At 51.9% G+C, this 21929-nt stretch overlaps 1 protein-coding gene across 1 annotated transcript in view; it reads left to right on the plus strand.

Moving 5' to 3' along the window:
• Positions 1-21929, plus strand: part of LOC142246588 (uncharacterized) — a 78215-nt gene that overhangs the window by 32063 nt on the left and 24223 nt on the right. Inside the window, exons 3-5 of the mRNA XM_075319656.1 lie at positions 11774-12046; positions 12310-12360; positions 12456-12503. Of these exons, the coding sequence (XP_075175771.1) occupies positions 11774-12046; positions 12310-12360; positions 12456-12503 (372 nt within the window). The remainder of the gene's footprint in view (positions 1-11773; positions 12047-12309; positions 12361-12455; positions 12504-21929) is intronic.

Below are 21929 nucleotides of genomic sequence, written 5' to 3' on the forward strand. Positions count from 1 at the left end.
CCAAGGTGTATTGTGTGGGTGGGGGTGGTGGTAGGTCCCTGGACAGCTTCCAACCTGTCACCGTCGGCCAGTCTGTGACCATAGGACTGCGAGACAGCGCCTCGGAGGTGACTCTGGTGCGGCCTGAGATGGTGTCCCCCCAAGACTTGATCCCTGGAAAAACCCTCGCTGTCTCCGGGATTGGAGGCATTGACCCGGCGCTGCCTGTTGCTGACATTTATGTGGACTGGGGCGCAGGGCGGGGGGTGAGGGAGGTGGGGGTAACTGATCGGATCCCTGCAAACGTGCTACTTGGGACAGATTTGGGGCAAATAACCTCCCAGTTTGGCCCCGCCCCAAAGGCTGAACCTTCAGCCAGTGCTGACATGACTCCTGACAATGTTAATGTGTTATCTATGAATGATGTAAGGGAGGAGGGAGTGAACTCTGATATTTCTGCTTGCACAGACACCATAGACACACACACAGCTGCAGCTGTGACAGGGGAGGGGGTCAGAGAAAGGTGTGACAATGCCTCTACAAGTAACCAGCCTGTGAGCTGGGATCTGTTGCCCTCTGCAGGGATAAGCAGAGAGCAGGGTGCTGCAGGGGGAGGACCAGTGTGTGGGGTGGGGGCTACCACAGCAAATGTGGGGTCCCCAGAGATTTCACACCGGGGTTCTGTTGCTGCAGGAGGGGAACAGGCAGGTGAGATTGGGGCCGGTCCAGGAGCGGAAGTGCTCCCAGGTAAGATCTCGGTGCATGGTTCCCCCACAACCGGGGTGTCAGGAAGCCAGGTAGGTCTGCCTGAACCGGCGACTTGGTCAGGAACGGAGGAGGAGCAGGCACGACCCACGGTCGCAGCGGCTGTGGCCGCTGTCACCCGCAGTGGGAGTGCTGGAAGCCAAGGGGCCTCCCGGAGGTCCGATAGCTCTTCCCCTTCTGACCAAGTGGCAGCCGAGTCAGGTGGAGGCCAGGACACAGGTCCCGGGGTACTGACTGAAGATGTGACAGTCTCGTCGATTCTGGCCACATCTAGTCAGGGGTTTCAGGCAGCGTTAGAAGCTGACGACAGCCTGAAAACTCTTAAGGAGCAGGCGGCACAGCCTCCCTCGGACTCGGACCCGGAGCGAGTGGTCTGGGACCAAGGACGGCTGTACCGGGCCACGGTCCAGCAGGGTTCACCGGAGGCGTGGCCCAGGGACCGACAGTTGGTGGTACCCTATCCGTTCCGGACGGAGTTGTTGCGGATCGCACATGAGATTCCGATGGCCGGACACCTAGGGATCGCTAAGACCAAGGCCAGGTTAAACCAGCATTTCTACTGGCCAAAAATGGGGGCCGATGTGGCTGCCTACTGCCGTTCGTGTGAAACCTGTCAGAGAGTGGGGAAGGCGGGGCCACGCCCCAAAGCCCCACTGGTATCTCTGCCCATCATCGATGAGCCTTTCAGGAGGGTGGCTGTGGATCTGGTCGGCCCGCTGGCCATCCCCAGCAGCTCCGGGAAACGCTTCATACTGACGGTAGTGGACTATGCCACCCGGTACCCAGAAGCAGTGGCCTTGTCGTCCATTCGGGCTGACAAGGTGGCCACCGCATTGCTGGAGATTTTCTCCCGAGTGGGTTTTCCCCAGGAAATGCTCACCGACCGGGGGACCCAATTCATGTCCCAGCTGATGGAGACCCTCTGTAAGCAAGTCCAGGTGCGACATCTGGTGGCCAGCCCGTACCATCCACAGACTAATGGCCTGTGCGAGCGGTTTAATGGCACCTTAAAGCAGATGCTTAAGATGTTGGTCGACTCCCATGGGCGTGACTGGGAGCGGTATCTCCCACACCTGTTATTTGCTTACCGGGAGGTTCCACAGGCCTCAACAGGATTCTCACCGTTTGAGCTCCTGTACGGGCGACGTGTGCGGGGCCCCCTGGCTCTGGTGAAAGAGGCTTGGGAAGGGGATTTGGCCACCCCTGGAGTGTCGGTTATCGAGTATGTCATGCGCTTCCGGGACAAAATGCAGGCCTTGACGCAACTGGTACACGACAATATGGCTCAAGCCCAGGCCGATCAGAAGCGTTGGTACGACCAGAACGCTTGTGAGAGGACCTACCAAGTGGGTCAAGAGGTGTGGGTACTGGTCCCCGTACCACAGGACAAGCTTCAGGCAGCCTGGGAAGGCCCATACCTCGTGTACCAGCAGCTCAACCCTGTAACGTACCTGGTCACCCTGGACCCTGCCCGTGGAAGGCGGAAGCCCTTCCATGTGAACATGATGAAGGCACATCATGAGCGGGAGGCATGTGCGCTCCCCGTGTGCAACCTGCCCGAGGAGGGAGAAGCGGAAACCCTCTTGGATATGCTAGCCCAGGTTAGGGCAGGCGGATCCATTGAGGATGTGGAGGTTGGCCACCAGCTCTTGGAGGACCAACGGTCCCAGCTGTGGGCCACCCTACACCCCTTCCGGGGGTTGTTTACCAACCAGCCCGGAAGGACTGACTTGGCTGTCCATCACGTGGACACTGGGGATCATCCCCCGATCCGGCGTTCAGCATATCGGGTCTCCCTGGAGGTGCAGCAACACATGCGCCAGGAGATGGACGAGATGCTGGAGCTGGGGGTGATCCAGGCATCCAACAGCGCTTGGGCCTCGCCTGTAGTCCTCGTCCCTAAGAAGGACCGAACCACTCGGTTCTGCGTGGCCTACAGGGGGCTCAATGCTGTCACGGTCGCCGATGCGTACCCAATGCCACGCATCGATGACCTGCTCGATCAGTTGGCCGGGGCTCAGTACCTGACCATCATGGATCTGAGCCGGGGATATTGGCAGATCCCCCTGACTCGCAAGGCCAGGGAACGCTCTGCCTTTATTACCCCATTTGGACTGTACGAGTCTACGGTGATGCCATTCGGGATGAGGAATGCCCCTGCCACTTTCCAGCGGATGGTCAACACCCTGCTCAAGGGACTTGAAGGGTACGCGGCCGCGTACCTAGATGACATTGCCGTCTTCAGTCCCACCTGGGAGGACCACCTAGAGCATCTAGCACAGGTGCTCAGGCGGATCCACCGGGCAGGTTTGACCATCAAGCCGGGAAAGTGTCAGCTGGCCATGAGCGAGGTCCAGTACCTCGGTCACCGGGTAGGTGGGGGAACGCTGAAGCCCGAGCCTGAGAAAGTGGAGGCCATCGCATCCTGGCCCACCCCCAGGACCAAGAAGCAGGTGATGTCCTTCTTGGGGACCGCTGGGTACTATAGGAGGTTTGTTCCATGCTATAGTAGCCTGGCAAAGCCCTTGACGGACCTCACCAAGAAGAAGCTGCCCTCTGCAGTCGATTGGACAATGGACTGCGAGACAGCCTTCCGGGCCCTAAAGGACGCCCTGTCCAGCCCGCCCGTGCTACAGGCAGCCGACTTCACGCGGCCGTTTGTAGTACAGACCGACGCCAGTGACTTCGGCCTCGGTGCGGTGCTCAGCCAGGTGGACTCTGCGAGCCAAGAGCACCCAGTCTTGTACCTGAGCAGGAAGCTGTTACCAAGGGAAGTTGCCTATTCCACGATGGAGAAGGAGTGCCTGGCCATAGTGTGGGCCCTGCAGCGTCTGCAACCCTATCTATACGGGCGCCACTTCATCGTGGAGACGGACCACAATCCCCTCAGCTGGTTGCACACCGTCTCTGGGACGAATGGGCGATTGTTGCGATGGAGCCTTGCGCTCCAGCAATACAACTTCACCATTCGCCCCAAAAGGGGCCGTGACCACGGTAACGCAGACGGGCTGTCCCGACAAGGAGAGGTCGCGGACGGGCGCACGGGGGAACACCGGAGTGTGCTGCCCCCTAGCGCCCTCAAAAGGGGGGAGGTGTGAGGTAAATCCGGAGATATGACGATAAATCATGACATTCAAGTCATGTCAGGAAGCCCTCTCCTGGTGTCACCCCCCCCCCTTCCCTTCACACAACTGGTTTAGCAACAAATCCATGGCCATGTCCTGTGATATGGAAATTAGGTGGCTTTAGGACAATGGACACAGGATGACTCCCTGCCGTCACCCTGTAGTAGGAGCTGCTAGCTAGTTAGCAAGGCTATGGAAATAGCCAGACAGAACGACTCCAGTAAAAAATGGTTCATATCTCGCAAGCCATATTTCCGATAAATATGGCAACCATAAAAATGGTGTCTCCGCATGAGGACGATGCTGGCACACCCTTTTTATGGGAGCAGGACATTGGGAAATGCCCCAGGCGTGATATCAGCCAATGGGGAACTGGCAGACAGGTCATGAGTCCCCTCGTTCTGTAGCTAAATTCATAACTGTCACAATGAGAGCATTGGCGTCCGCCTACGACGCTCCCAGGCAAAGTTATGGCCCATATTCCATGTTGTGAATTTGTCCATAACTCCAGCCAGGGGTGGAGCAGTGCTCCCTCTGAGGTCACGAAGGTAGGAGGGGACCTGGATTTGCCCAGGTTGATAACCCTACTTCGGCCATTTTCCAGGGTTCTTCTCGCTGGGGGTCACGTGTAGGAAACATCTGTGGGAAGGATCCTGGAAACCTGGTCTACAGCGCCCCCCTGTGGCCAGACGCAACAAGGTAACTGCTGGAACTGTGTATGCCTGTTTGTAACCCATGCTTTATCTGTAACTGTACTCTGACATAACTGTATATTCTGTAGATTCCCTATTGTATATATTGTAGTTTCTAGTGTGCTTTAGGCGATTAAATTATATAATTAATCTTGGGCTGTTCTGTTATCTCGATCTTGAATCCCACGTCTGTGTGTTCGGCTAATAGTTACCGTAAATCGGTTGGTGGCAGCGAGTTGTGCCAAGGATTATTGTGGGGAGGCCAGTGAGATTCGGGAAGATATTATATATTCCGCCCGCGGAGGTCGGGGGAATATATACCTTACTCTCACCGGGGACCCTTCCATAATCGGCATAAGTAGTATAGCGGCCTCCTTGCTTATTGTCGGGCAATTCCATAATTGGCCTGACTATAAGAGGGGCGCTAGAGAGCGCGTCACGTGCTCTGTCTGTCGGTCGGGAGGTATAAAGTAGGGGTGACCCCACTTGTTACCCCCCGATTGTGACGTACTGGTAGCCAGCGCGGGGGATTTCTGAGTGACCCCCCCGGTGGTTTGTGACAACCGGGGATTGAACCAGATCACCGTGAAAAATAAATACCCCCTGCCGCTCATCCCCGAATTGTTTGATCGGCTTAGAGGAGCTCGTGTGTTTACCAAGTTGGATCTTCGGGGTGCCTACAACCTGGTCCGCATCCGCTCTGGGGACGAATGGAAGACCGCATTCAATACTCGCGATGGGCACTACGAATACTGTGTGATGCCCTTCGGCCTGTGTAACGCACCAGCAGTCTTTCAGGAATTGGTGAACGACGTGTTCCGGGACCTTCTCTACGTCTGTGTGGTGGTGTATCTGGATGATATCCTGGTCTTCTCTCCGGACCTCCAGACCCACAGAGAGAACGTGCAGCTGGTACTACAAAGACTGAGAGAGAATCGGCTGTACGCCAAGTACGAGAAGTGTGTCTTCGAGCAGTCTTCTCTTCCCTTCCTGGGTTACGTAATCTCCGATACCGGCCTGCAGATGGACCCAGAGAAGGTATCTTCCATTCTCAACTGGCCCCCTCCTTCCGGACTGAAGGCAATCCAACGCTTTCTTGGATTCGCAAACTATTACCGTCAGTTCATTCCTCACTTCTCTGCCCTGACTGCACCTCTCTCCGCCTTGACCAAGAAGGGGGCTAATCCAAAGGACTGGTCACCTGCGGCCGACGCCGCGTTTGGCTCCCTGAAACAGGCATTTGCGTCCTCCCCTGTGCTCCACCGTCCTGAGTTAAACCGACAGTTCACCTTGGAGGTGGATGCCTCCTCCTCGGGAGCTGGAGCAGTGCTCATGCAGAAGTCCTCCTCCGGGAAGATGGTTACTTGCGGTTTCTACTCCAAGAGCTTCTCAGCGCCGGAACGCAACTACACCATCGGTGACCGAGAGCTATTAGAAGTCAAACTGGCTCTGGAGGAATGGCGCTACCTTCTGGAGGGAGCAGTGTACCCCGTGATCATTTACACGGACCACAAGAACCTGGAATACCTGCGGTCCGCTCAGCGACTGAACCCACGGCAAGCCAGGTGGTCCTTGTTCTTTGCCAGGTTCGATTTTCAGCTCCATTTTCGAACCGCGGATAAGAATGTGCGAGCAGATGCCTTGTCCAGGTCATTCATGCCCATGGAGCAGGAGGAGGAGACATCCCAGCCCATCATCTGCCCAAGTAAGATCATTCCGGTGGCTCCTGTCACCCTGGCCCAGATACCGCCCGGGAAGACCTATGTCTCTGAGACTGACAGACAAAAAGTGTTGCTCTGGGGCCATGCCTTGAAAATAGCCGGCCATGCTGGTCAGAAGAAAACATGGAGCACAATTGTACGTCACTACTGGTGGCCATCCCTTCGCACGGACGTCGCTTCTTTTGTCTCAGCCTGCTCCTCTTGTGCCAGGAACAAGACGCCCAAACACCTACCATATGGTCGTCTTCTGCCTCTGCCTATACCCTCCGTTCCGTGGCAACACATTGCTATGGACTTTATTACAGACTTGCCCCTGTCCTCCGGACACACAGTCATATGGGTCGTGGTGGACCGGTTCTCCAAAATGGCTCATTTCGTCCCTATGGCTGGACTGCCCTCTGCCCAGGAACTCGCTGACACCTACATACAGCACATCTTCCGGTTGCATGGCTTTCCATCACACATTGTGTCCGACAGAGGAACTCAGTTTACCTCCCGCTTCTGGAGAGCTCTCTGCAAACATCTGGGAGTGACTCTGGACTTTTCTTCAGCCTACCATCCTCAGTCGAACGGCCAAGTGGAACGAGTCAATCAGATCTTGACCTCCTTCTTACGTCACTACGTCAACGCCCATCACGATGACTGGTCCACGCTTCTTCCTTGGGCTGAATTCTCCCATAACCACCACGTCAGTGAGTCCTACTCCAGCTCTCCCTTCCATGTCACTTACGGACTTCAGCCTTCCATCCCATTACCCGTATCCTCTTCCTCGGATGTCCCTGCTGCTGATGCTGTAGCCCATGACTTTACTACAATTTGGGACTCTGTCAAGACGTCCCTTGGACGTGCTTCCCTGCGGATGAAGAGACACGCAGACAAGAGGCGTCTGGATCCTCCGTGTTTCTTTCCAGGAGATCTGGTCTGGCTTGCTTCCAAGTACGTCCGATTGAAGCTTCCATCATACAAGCTGGGTCCTCCCTACATCGGGCCGTTTAAAGTTCTCAGCAAGATAAATGAGGTCTCCTACAAGCTGCAGCTCCCGGCCACGATGAGGATACCCAACTCCTTCCACGTCTCCCTGCTCAAGCCGGTTGTCCTTGGTCCCTTCTCCGTTGCTGCCAGTTCTGCTCCTCCTCCTATTGCTGATGATGACATCTATGCGGTAAGGGATATCGTGGCCATGAAAACCGTACGGGGCCGACAGTTCTTCCTGGTGGACTGGGCAGGGTATGGTCCTGAGGATAGGTCCTGGGAACCCCGGGAGAATGTGGGTACTCCCCTTATACGTGCTTTCCTGTCCCGGTTGCGGGGAGGGGGGCGTGGGGGAGGGGGTACTGTCACGCTCCCCGGGTCCCCTGCCACGCTTCCCGGCTCCCCTGCCATGCTCCCCGGCTCCCCTGCCACGCTCCCCGGCTCACCTGCCTCGCTCCCCGGCTGCTCTGCCAGGCGTCCCCCGCTCCACAGCCTCCATGCTTCAGCACCTGCGGTCCCCAGGCAGCCCGGTCCCCGCTCCCGGCGCCCGTCGGCATCCCTGCTCCAGCCCGGCTCTTCTGCCTCCTGCTCACCGCTCCCTGCCCTGGCTTCTGGCACCCGGGCCTCGCGCATGCGCATTAGGGCGCGCGCGCGGTCATTGACCCTCTCTTAAAGGGCCAGCGTCCACTGACAGGATATTGAACACACAGGTACAGGGTATAAAGGGGTTTAATGTCCAAGTGGGCAGGACCTGTTCTTCGTGTTTTGCTAGCTAGGAGTCAGGTCTCCTTGTGTCTTGCAGTATACTCACCTATCTCTCTCCTAGAGCCGCTCCTGCCTCGCCATCCGGTCCTGACGATTCCCGAACCCCGAACGGTGACTGTCCGCCATCCCGTCAGTCCATACCATCTCTGATCCCTGTGGTGACCCGTCTTCTCGCTCCATCGGTTCCGGACTCTGCCTGACAACATCTCGGCCTCCGAACCTGAGCTCCGTCACCCGAACTACCTTCGGTGACTCTGTGGTCCCAGGGACTTCTCCACTCCTCTGAACGGACTGTCCTGCTACCTGTAGTGCTCCGGCTACCGGGCCCCTTGCCTTCAGTGAGGTGTTCGGCCCAGTGGATCCACCTCCTGGGTCTACCCGTCCACCTGGCCCTAACACAGGGCCGGTGTATGTGGGGTGTGACACCAGGGCCGGTGTATGTGAGGTGTGACACCAGGGCCGGTGTATGTGGGGTGTGACACCAGGGCCGGTGTATGTGAGGTGTGACACCAGGGCCGGTGTATGTGGGGTGTGACACCAGGGCCGGTGTATGTGGGGTGTGACACCAGGGCCGGTGTATGTCGGGTGTATCTCCAGGGCCGGTGTACGTGGGGTGTGACACCAGGGCCGGTGTATGTCGGGTGTATCTCCAGGGCCGGTGTATGTGGGGTGTGACACCAGGGCCGGTGTATGTGGGGTGTGACACCAGGGCCGGTGTATGTGGGGTGTGACACCAGGGCCGGTGTATGTCGGGTGTATCTCCAGGGCCGGTGTATGTGGGGTGTGACGCCACGGCCGGTGTATGTGGGGTGTGACACCAGGGCCGGTGTATGTGGGGTGTGACACCAGGGCCGGTGTATGTGGGGTGTGACACCAGGGCCGGTGTATGTGGGGTGTGACACCAGGGCCGGTGTATGTGGGGTGTGACACCAGGGCCGGTGTACGTGGGGTGTGACACCAGGGCCGGTGTATGTCGGGTGTATCTCCAGGGCCGGTGTATGTGGGGTGTGACACCAGGGCCCATGTATGTGGGGTGTGACACCAGGGCCGGTGTATGTGGGGTGTGACACCAGGGCCGGTGTATGTGGGGTGTGACACCAGGGCCGGTGTATGTGGGGTGTGACACCAGGGCCGGTGTATGTGGGGTGTGACACCAGGGCCGGTGTATGTGGGGTGTATCTCCAGGGTCGGTGTATGTGGGGTGTGACGCCAGGGCCGGTGTATGTGGGTGTGACGCCAGGGCCGGTGTATGTGGGGTGTGACACCAGGGTCGGTGTATGTGGGGTGTGACACCAGGGCCGGTGTATGTGGGGTGTGACACCAGGGCCGGTGTATGTGGGGTGTGACACCAGGGCCGGTGTATGTGGGGTGTGACACCAGGGCCGGTGTATGTGGGGTGTGACACCAGGGCCGGTGTATGTGGGGTGTGACACCAGGGCTGGTGTATGTGGAGTGTGACACCAGGGCCGGTGTATGTGAGGTGTGACACCAGGGTCGGTGTATGTGGGGTGTGACACCAGGGCCGGTGTATGTGTGGTGTGACACCAGGGCCGGTGTATGTGGGGTGTGACACCAGGGCCGGTGTATGTGGGGTGTGACACCAGGGCCGGTGTATGTGGGGTGTGACGCTAGGGCTGGTGTATGTGGGGTGTGACACTAGGGCCGGTGTATGTGGGGTGTGACACTAGGGCTGGTGTATGTGGGGTGTGACACCAGGGCCGGTGTATGTGAGATGTGACACCAGGGCCGGTGTATGTAGGGTGTGACACCAGGGCCGGTGTATGTGAGATGTGACACCAGGGCCGGTGTATGTCGGGTGTATCTCCAGGGCCGGTGTATGTGGGGTGTGACACCAGGGCCGGTGTATGTGGGGTGTGACACCAGGGCCGGTGTATGTGGGGTGTGACACCAGGGCCGGTGTATGTCGGGTGTATCTCCAGGGCCGGTGTATGTGGGGTGTGACACCAGGGCCGGTGTATGTGGGGTGTGACACCAGGGCCGGTGTATGTGGGGTGTGAAACCAGGGCCGGTGTATGTGGGGTGTGACACCAGGGCCGGTGTATGTGGGGTGTGAAACCAGGGCCGGAGTATGTGAGGTGTGACACCAGGGCCGGTGTATGTGGGGTGTGACGCCAGGGCCGGTGTATGTGGGGTGTGACACCAGGGCCGGTGTATGTGGGGTGTGACACCAGGGCCGGTGTATGTGGGGTGTGACGCCAAGACCGGTGTATGTGGGGTGTGACATCAGGGCCGGTGTATGTGGGGTGTGACGCCAGGGCCGGTGTATGTGGGGTGTGACACCAGGGCCGGTGTATGTGGGGTGTGACGCCAGGGCCGGTGTATGTGGGGTGTGACACCAGGGCCGGTGTATGTGGGGTGTGACACCAGGGCCGGTGTATGTGGGGTGTGACACCAGGGCCGGTGTATGTGGGGTGTGACACCAGGGCCGGTGTATGTGAGATGTGACACCAGGGCCGGTGTATGTGGGGTGTGACACCAGGGTCGGAGTATGTCGGGTGTATCTCCAGGGCCGGTGTATGTGGGGTGTGACACCAGGGCCGGTGTATGTCGGGTGTATCTCCAGGGCCGGTGTATGTGGGGTGTGACACCAGGGCCGGTGTATGTGGGGTGTGACACCAGGGCCGGTGTATGTGGGGTGTGACGCCAGGGCCGGTGTATGTGGGGTGTGACACCAGGGCCGGTGTATGTGGGGTGTGACACCAGGGCCGGTGTGTATGGGGTGTGACACCAGGGCCGGTGTATGTGAGGTGTGACACCAGGGCCGGTGTATGTGGGGTGTGACACCAGGGCCGGTGTATGTGGGGTGTGACACCAGGGCCGGTGTATGTGGGGTGTGACACCAGGGCCGGTGTATGTGGGGTGTGACGCCAGGGCCGGTGTATGTGGGGTGTGACACCAGAGCCGGTGTATGTGGGGTGTGACACCAGGGCCGGTGTATGTGGGGTGTGACACCAGGGCCGGTGTATGTGGGGTGTGACACCAGGGCCGGTGTATGTGGGGTGTGACACCAGGGTCGGAGTATGTGGGGTGTGACACCAGGGCCGGTGTATGTGGGGTGTGACACCAGGGCCGGTGTATGTCGGGTGTATCTCCAGGGCCGGTGTATGTGGGGTGTGACACCAGGGCCGGTGTATGTGGGGTGTGACACCAGGGCCGGTGTATGTGGGGTGTGACACCAGGGCCGGTGTATGTGGGGTGTGACACCAGGGCCGGTGTATGTGGGGTGTGACGCCAGAGCCGGTGTATGTGGGGTGTGACACCAGAGCCGGTGTATGTGGGGTGTGACACCAGGGCCGGTGTATGTGGGGTGTGACACCAGGGCCGGTGTATGTGGGGTGTGACACCAGGGCCGGTGTATGTGGGGTGTGACACCAGGGTCGGAGTATGTGGGGTGTGACACCAGGGCCGGTGTATGTGGGGTGTGACACCAGGGCCGGTGTATGTCGGGTGTATCTCCAGGGCCGGTGTATGTGGGGTGTGACACCAGGGCCGGTGTATGTGGGGTGTGACACCAGGGCCGGTGTATGTGGGGTGTGACACCAGGGCCGGTGTATGTGGGGTGTGACACCAGGGCCGGTGTATGTGGGGTGTGACACCAGGGCCGGTGTATGTGGGGTGTGACACCAGGGCCGGTGTATGTGGGGTGTGACACCACGACTGGTGTGTATGAATGTTTTGCACTGTTTTGTGTTGGATATTATTAATATTTACCGTTTTTTGTGTCTCCGGTCAGGGAGGAGTAATGTGGTGGTGCTGTTGGACGATGTGGAGGACGGCAGTGACAGTAACATGAGGCGGATATTGGAGGAGCAGCGGCTGGACTCCTACGCCACAGAGGTGATCCTCATCAGTGAGCAGGAGAAGGAATCGGCCGGTCTGTCTGGATCTGATCCGAGCTTCAGTCAATCACCGATCTCTGCTCAGATGCACGACGCCTACAACTCCTTGTATCACAAGCTGCTTACTCTAAAGGACACCATCAGGAACGCTCCACACAGCAACGCAGGTACCGGCCGCGGGGCCAGGAGGGGTACAGAGGCCAAATGTTCTCACCAACCATGTGTCTTATACAGGGCCGGAAATATTGTAAATATTCAATACTGTGGTGTGGCATACATGTAGCATGCATGTGTCAGGGACAGCACCGCTCCGGCTGGTGGTCTCCATCACTGCTGTGCACACTGATGTGGTCGGCACCGGGGGAACGGGGGAAGCCTTATCACTTCATAATGATCAGAATAACCTCAGGTTTTCTTCTCTATTTTTAAGCTCATCGTTATTCGTCTTCATCTGAGTCCTCGTATGGCGGGAGGAGGACAGGTAAACCCTACGAGACGTGACGAGGAGCCGAGAGGCTTCCAGAGATCGGCCACTGGGCTGAAGTGTCGGCTTCTCACAAGTATTTTCTCTTCCAGCACCTGTCCCTTCAGTGGTGACTTCTACTGGTGGCTTCAGATATCCCGGTAAGGTGCTGATAATACAACCACAAGGTCCGGTGTGATAGTCGGATCATATTTATTCTCCACCTTGTGTTCTCTTCTTCCATTAATGGTTTGTGCATTGGGATCACTCAAAAGGAGGGAAAAGTGAGACCTTATCGAGGATCCGTCCGCTCTCCTGACACGGGAGGATCAGTGAATACCTGTGTCACCTGTAATCTATCAATTGTGGAGCAGTTTATCCCTTATTATCTCTGCGCTGGGTTGCTTCTCTGCTATTCAGCCTGGAAATGTGACAAATGGGTGTTACCATCTGGACAGTCTGATCCTCTAAGCTCTGATTGGACAGTGTAAGACACACCCAGCTATCATTTATACATAAAATTTCAGGAGGAATAAATGAGGAACAGGATACACCTAGTTCTGAGGACAGAGGCTCCTGGGTTGTTTTACCATGGGGAATGTCAGGCTGTTAGTAAACCAGAAGTGTCAGGAGAGCGGTCACATCCTCTTTAAGGGTGCTTTAAACGCTGCGACATTGCTAGCGATAGCACCTGCCTACGTCGCTGTTTCGTCATGGGGGTGATTGCTGCCGTAGCGAACAATATCGCTATGGCTGCGTCACACATACATACCTGCTTAGCGACGTCGCTGGAGACACCGAACAATCTCTCCTTTAAGGAGGAGGTTAGTTCGGCGTCACAGCGGCGTCACTAAGCGGCCGGCCAATAGAAGCGGAGGGGCGGAGATGAGCGGCCGGAACATCCCACCCACCTCCTTCCTTCCGCATTGCCGGTGGAGGCAGGTAAGGAGATGTTCGTCGTTCCTGTGGTGTCACACACAGCGATGTATACTGCCACAGGAATGACAAACAACCAGCAGCATGCCCCACCAACGATATTATGAAAAGGAGCGACGTGTCAACAATCAAAATTTTTGACGTTGTTGCGATCGTTGATCGTCGCTCCTTTTAGTCACACACAATGATATCGCTAATGGCGCCGGATGTGCGTCACAAACACTGTGAACCCGACGATATATCGTTAGCGATATCGTTGTGTGTAAAGTACCCTTTACACATGTTATGCTCCTGCCGTGTTTCCTGAAGATGGCTCTGTGGGTTATTTAAGCTTTTTCTGGATGAACACAACATGGAGGTCTCTCACCCTGATAATAACCCTGACTGCGTCTCCACCTCCTCTTCTGTAAGTGACAGTCATGGTAAATTCTTTCATTGAACCATCGTGTGACCAAAGTGACCAATAAAGAAGATGCGGTAACAGTGGCCACTGCCTTCCCTGCCTACATCTTTTATAGTGCCTGCGACAGTCTCCCCTGATTGGCTGCATTTAACCATGTGATAATGAAAGGTATTATGGGGATGTCCAGGTGGCCGCGCCTGACATCATGTGAGCCCACCTCCTCTTCCGAAATTGACAATATGGCACCGGAGATCGACGTAAATCAAATGGTAAATTTAATCCACTCAAATATTTCACTCAAACTTGATTCACAGCAGATAAATGCGATGATCTCCACCGGTCACTGAATACACAGATTTACATAAATGACACAAAGAGGACGATTACAATATACATAGAGGACGGAGAAGATTACAGAAAGAAGACGCTCACTGTCTGATCTCCGATAACTCCATCCTATAGTATGCTATGTACAGTGATACACAGAGGACAGAGAAGATTACAGAAAGAAGACGCTCACTGACTGATCTCCGATAACTCCATCCTATACTATGCTATGTACAGTGATACACAGAGGACAGAGAAGATTACAGAAAGAAGACGCTCACTGACTGATCTCCGATAACTCCATCCTATAGTATGCTATGTACAGTGATACACAGAGGACAGAGAAGATTACAGAAAGAAGACGCTCACTGACTGATCTCCGATAACTCCATCCTATAGTATGCTATGTACAGTGATACACAGAGGACGGAGAAAACTACAGAAAGAAGACGCTCACTGACTGATCTCCGATAACTCCATCCTATAGTATGCTATGTACAGTGATACACAGAGGACAGAGAAGATTACAGAAAGAAGACGCTCACTGACTGATCTCCGATAACTCCATCCTATAGTATGCTATGTACAGTGATACACAGAGGACGGAGAAGATTACAGAAAGAAGACGCTCACTGACTGATCTCCGATAACTCCATCCTATAGTATGCTATGTACAGTGATACACAGAGGACGGAGAAAACTACAGAAAGAAGACGCTCACTGACTGATCTCCGATAACTCCATCCTATAGTATGCTATGTACAGTGATACACAGAGGACAGAGAAGATTACAGAAAGAAGACGCTCACTGACTGATCTCCGATAACTCCATCCTATAGTATGCTATGTACAGTGATACACAGAGGACGGAGAAGATTACAGAAAGAAGACGCTCACTGACTGATCTCCGATAACTCCATCCTATAGTATGCTATGTACAGTGATACACAGAGGACAGAGAAGATTACTGAAAGAAGACGCTCACTGACTGATCTCCGATAACTCCATCCTATAGTATGCTATGTACAGTGATACACAGAGGACGGAGAAAACTACAGAAAGAAGACGCTCACTGACTGATCTCCGATAACTCCATCCTATAGTATGCTATGTACAGTGATACACAGAGGACAGAGAAGATTACTGAAAGAAGACGCTCACTGACTGATCTCCGATAACTCCATCCTATAGTATGCTATGTACAGTGATACACAGAGGACGGAGAAAACTACAGAAAGAAGACGCTCACTGACTGATCTCCGATAACTCCATCCTATAGTATGCTATGTACAGTGATACACAGAGGACGGAGAAAACTACAGAAAGAAGACGCTCACTGACTAATCTCCGATAACTCCATCCTATAGTATGCTATGTACAGTGATACACAGAGGACAGAGAAGATTACTGAAAGAAGACGCTCACTGACTGATCTTCGATAACTCCATCCTATAGTATGCTATGTACAGTGATACACAGAGGACGGAGAAAACTACAGAAAGAAGACGCTCACTGACTGATCTCCGATAACTCCATCCTATAGTATGCTATGTACAGTGATACACAGAGGACGGAGAAGATTACTGAAAGAAGACGCTCACTGACTGATCTCCGATAACTCCATCCTATAGTATGCTATGTACAGTGATACACAGAGGACGGAGAAAACTACAGAAAGAAGACGCTCACTTACTGATCTCCGATAACTCCATCCTATAGTATGCTATGTACAGTGATACACAGAGGACGGAGAAGATTACAGAAAGAAGACGCTCACTGACTGAGCTCTGATAACTCCATCCTATAGTATGCTATGTACAGTGATACACAGAGGACGGAGAAAACTACAGAAAGAAGACGCTCACTGACTGATCTCCGATAACTCCATCCTATACTATGCTATGTACAGTGATACACAGAGGACGGAGAAAACTACAGAAAGAAGACGCTCACTGACTGATCTCCGATAACTCCATCCTATAGTATGCTATGTACAGTGATACACAGAGGACGGAGAAGATTACAGAAAGAAGACGCTCACTGACTGATCTCCGATAACTCCATCCTATAGTATGCTATGTACAGTGATACACAGAGGACGGAGAAGATTACAGAAAGAAGACGCTCACTGACTGATCTCCGATAACTCCATCCTATAGTATGCTATGTACAGTGATACACAGAGGACGGAGAAAACTACAGAAAGAAGACGCTCACTGACTGATCTCCGATAACTCCATCCTATAGTATGCTATGTACAGTGATACAAAGAGGACAGAGAAGATTACTGAAAGAAGACGCTCACTGACAGATCTCCGATAACTCCATCCTATAGTATGCTATGTACAGTGATACACAGAGGACGGAGAAAACTACAGAAAGAAGACGCTCACTGACTGATCTCCGATAACTCCATCCTATAGTATGCTATGTACAGTGATACACAGAGGACGGAGAAGATTACTGAAAGAAGACGCTCACTGACTGATCTCCGATAACTCCATCCTATAGTATGCTATGTACAGTGATACACAGAGGACGGAGAAAACTACAGAAAGAAGACGCTCACTGACTGATCTCCGATAACTCCATCCTATAGTATGCTATGTACAGTGATACACAGAGGACAGAGAAGATTACAGAAAGAAGACGCTCACTGACTGAGCTCTGATAACTCCATCCTATAGTATGCTATGTACAGTGATACACAGAGGACGGAGAAAACTACAGAAAGAAGACGCTCACTGACTGATCTCCGATAACTTCATCCTATACTATGCTATGTACAGTGATACACAGAGGACGGAGAAAACTACAGAAAGAAGACGCTCACTGACTGATCTCCGATAACTCCATCCTATACTATGCTATGTACAGTGATACACAGAGGACGGAGAAAACTACAGAAAGAAGACGCTCACTGACTGATCTCCGATAACTCCATCCTATAGTATGCTATGTACAGTGATACACAGAGGACGGAGAAGATTACAGAAAGAAGACGCTCACTGACTGATCTCCGATAACTCCATCCTATAGTATGCTATGTACAGTGATACACAGAGGACGGAGAAGATTACAGAAAAAAGACGCTCACTGACTGATCTCTGATAACTCTATCCTATAGTATGCTATGTACAGTGATACACAGAGGACAGAGAAGATTACAGAAAGAAGACGCTCACTGTCTGATCTCCGATAACTCCATCCTATACTATGCTATGTACAGTGATACACAGAGGACGGAGAAGATTACAGAAAGAAGACGCTCACTGACTGATCTCCGATAACTCCATCCTATACTATGCTATGTACAGTGATACACAGAGGACGGAGAAGATTACAGAAAGAAGACGCTCACTGACTGATCTCCGATAACTCCATCCTATACTATGCTATGTACAGTGATACACAGAGGACGGAGAAGAATACAGAAAGAAGACGCTCACTGACTGATCTCCGATAACTCCATCCTATACTATGCTATGTACAGTGATACACAGAGGACAGAGAAGATTACAGAAAGAGGACGCTCACTGTCTGATCTCCGATAACTCCATCCTATACTATGCTATGTACAGTCATACACAGAGGACGGAGAAGATTACAGAAAGAAGACGCTCACTGACTGATCTCCGATAACTCCATCCTATACTATGCTATGTACAGTGATACACAGAGGACGGAGAAGATTACAGAAAGAAGACGCTCACTGTCTGATCTCCGATAACTTCATCCTATACTATGCTATGTACAGTGATACACAGAGGACAGAGAAGATTACAGAAAGAAGACGATCACTGACTGATCTTCGATAACTCCATCCTATAGTATGCTATGTACAGTGATACACAGAGGACGGAGAAGATTACAGAAAGAAGACGCTCACTGTCCGATCTCCGATAACTCCATCCTATACTATGCTATGTACAGTGATACACAGAGGACGGAGAAGATTACAGAAAGAAGACGCTCACTGACTGATCTCCGATAACGCCATCCTATAGTATGCTATGTACAGTGATACACAGAGGACGGAGAAGATTACAGAAAGAAGACGCTCACTGACTGATCTCCGATAACTCCATCCTATAGTATGCTATGTACAGTGATACACAGAGGACGGAGAAGATTACAGAAAGAAGACGCTCACTGACTGATCTCCGATAACGCCATCCTATAGTATGCTATGTACAGTGATACACAGAGGACGGAGAAGATTACAGAAAGAAGACGCTCACTGACTGATCTCCGATAACTTCATCCTATACTATGCTATGTACAGTGATACACAGAGGACAGAGAAGACTACAGAAAGAAGACGCTCACTGACTGATCTCCGATAACGCCATCCTATAGTATGCTATGTACAGTGATACACAGAGGACGGAGAAGATTACAGAAAGAAGACGCTCACTGACTGATCTCCGATAACTCCATCCTATAGTATGCTATGTACAGTGATACACAGAGGACGGAGAAGATTACAGAAAGAAGACGCTCACTGACTGATCTCCGATAACTCCATCCTATAGTATGCTATGTACAGTGATACACAGAGGACGGAGAAGATTACAGAAAGAAGACGCTCACTGACTGATCTCCGATAACTCCATCCTATAGTATGCTATGTACAGTGATACACAGAGGACGGAGAAGATTACAGAAAGAAGACGCTCACTGACTGATCTCCGATAACTCCATCCTATAGTATGCTATGTACAGTGATACACAGAGGACGGAGAAGATTACAGAAAGAAGACGCTCACTGACTGATCTCCGATAACTCCATCCTATAGTATGCTATGTACAGTGATACACAGAGGACAGAGAAGATTACAGAAAGAAGACGCTCACTGTCCGATCTCCGATAACTCCATCCTATACTATGCTATGTACAGTGATACACAGAGGACGGAGAAGATTACAGAAAGAAGACGCTCACTGACTGATCTCCGATAACTCCATCCTATACTATGCTATGTACAGTGATACACAGAGGACGGAGAAGATTACAGAAAGAAGACGCTCACTTTCTGATCTCCGATAACTCCATCCTATACTATGCTATGTACAGTGATACACAGAGGACGGAGAAGATTACAGAAAGAAGACGCTCACTGACTGATCTCCGATAACGCCATCCTATAGTATACTATGTACAGTGATACACAGAGGACAGAGAAGATTACAGAAAGAAGACGCTCACTGACTGATCTCCGATAACTTCATCCTATACTATGCTATGTACAGTGATACACAGAGGACAGAGAAGATTACAGAAAGAAGACGCTCACTGACTGATCTCCGATAACTCCATCCTATAGTATGCTATGTACAGTGATACACAGAGGACGGAGAAGATTACAGAAAGAAGACGCTCACTGACTGATCTCCGATAACTCCATCCTATACTATGCTATGTACAGTGATACACAGAGGACGGAGAAAACTACAGAAAGAAGACGCTCACTGACTGATCTCCGATAACTCCATCCTATCGTATGCTATGTACAGTGATACACAGAGGACGGAGAAGATTACAGAAAGAAGACGCTCACTGTCTGATCTCCGATAACTCCATCCTATACTATGCTATGTACAGTGATACACAGAGGACGGAGAAGATTACAGAAAGAAGACGCTCACTGTCTGATCTCCGATAACTCCATCCTATACTATGCTATGTACAGTGATACACAGAGGACGGAGAAGATTACAGAAAGAAGACGCTCACTGACTGATCTCCGATAACGCCATCCTATACTATGCTATGTACAGTGATACACAGAGGACGGAGAAAACTACAGAAAGAAGACGCTCACTGACTGATCTCCGATAACGCCATCCTATAGTATACTATGTACAGTGATACACAGAGGACAGAGAAGATTACAGAAAGAAGACGCTCACTGACTGATCTCCGATAACTTCATCCTATACTATGCTATGTACAGTGATACACAGAGGACAGAGAAGATTACAGAAAGAAGACGCTCACTGACTGATCTCCGATAACTCCATCCTATAGTATGCTATGTACAGTGATACACAGAGGACGGAGAAGATTACAGAAAGAAGACGCTCACTGTCTGATCTCCGATAACTTCATCCTATACTATGCTATGTACAGTGATACACAGAGGACGGAGAAGATTACAGAAAGAAGACGCTCACTGACTGATCTCCGATAACTTCATCCTATAGTATGCTATGTACAGTGATACACAGAGGACAGAGAAGATTACAGAAAGAAGACGCTCACTGACTGATCTCCGATAACGCCATCCTATAGTATGCTATGTACAGTGATACACAGAGGACAGAGAAGATTACAGAAAGAAGACACTCACTGACTGATCTCCGATAACTCCATCCTATAGTATGCTATGTACAGTGATACACAGAGGACGGAGAAGATTACAGAAAGAAGACGCTCACTGTCTGATCTCCGATAACTCCATCCTATAGTATGCTATGTAGAGTGATACACAGAGGACGGAGAAGATTACAGAAAGAAGACACTCACTGACTGATCTCCGATAACTCCATCCTATAGTATGCTATGTACAGTGATACACAGAGGACGGAGAAGATTACAGAAAGAAGACGCTCACTGTCTGATCTCCGATAACTCCATCCTATAGTATGCTATGTACAGTGATACACAGAGGACGGAGAAAACTACAGAAAGAAGACGCTCACTGACTGATCTCCGATAACTCCATCCTATAGTATGCTATGTACAGTGATACACAGAGGACAGAGAAGATTACAGAAAGAAGACGCTCACTGACTGATCTCCGATAACTCCATCCTATAGTATGCTATGTACAGTGATACACAGAGGACAGAGAAGATTACAGAAAGAAGACGCTCACTGACTGATCTCCGATAACTCCATCCTATAGTATGCTTTGTACAGTGATACACAGAGGACGGAGAAGATTACAGAAAGAAGACGCTCACTGACTGATCTCCGATAACTCCATCCTATAGTATGCTATGTACAGTTATACACAGAGGACGGAGAAAACTACAGAAAGAAGACGCTCACTGACTGATCTCCGATAACTCCATCCTATAGTATGCTATGTACAGTGATATACAGAGGACGGAGAAGATTACAGAAAGAAGACGCTCACTGACTGATCTCCGATAACTCCATCCTATACTATGCTATGTACAGTGATACACAGAGGACGGAGAAGATTACAGAAAGAAGACGCTCACTGTCTGATCTCCGATAACGCCATCCTATAGTATGCTATGTACAGTGATACACAGAGGACGGAGAAGATTACAGAAAGAAGACGCTCACTGACTGATCTCCGATAACGCCATCCTATAGTATACTATGTACAGTGATACACAGAGGACGGAGAAGATTACAGAAAGAAGACGCTCACTGACTGATCTCCGATAACGCCATCCTATAGTATGCTATGTACAGTGATACACAGAGGACAGAGAAGATTACAGAAAGAAGACGCTCACTGACTGATATCCGATAACTCCATCCTATAGTATGCTATGTACAGTGATACACAGAGGACAGAGAAGATTACAGAAAGAAGACGCTCACTGTCTGATCTCCGATAACTCCATCCTATAGTATACTATGTACAGTGATACACAGAGGACGGAGAAGATTACAGAAAGAAGACGCTCACTGACTGATCTCCGATAACTCCATCCTATAGTATGCTATGTACAGTGATACACAGAGGACGGAGAAGATTACAGAAAGAAGACGCTCACTGACTGATATCCGATAACTCCATCCTATAGTATGCTATGTACAGTGATACACAGAGGACAGAGAAGATTACAGAAAGAAGACGCTCACTGTCTGATCTCCGATAACTCCATCCTATAGTATACTATGTACAGTGATACACAGAGGACGGAGAAGATTACA

The sequence above is a fragment of the Anomaloglossus baeobatrachus genome, chromosome 7 (assembly GCF_048569485.1).
Source record: "Anomaloglossus baeobatrachus isolate aAnoBae1 chromosome 7, aAnoBae1.hap1, whole genome shotgun sequence".
Classification (NCBI taxonomy): Eukaryota; Metazoa; Chordata; class Amphibia; order Anura; family Aromobatidae; genus Anomaloglossus; species Anomaloglossus baeobatrachus.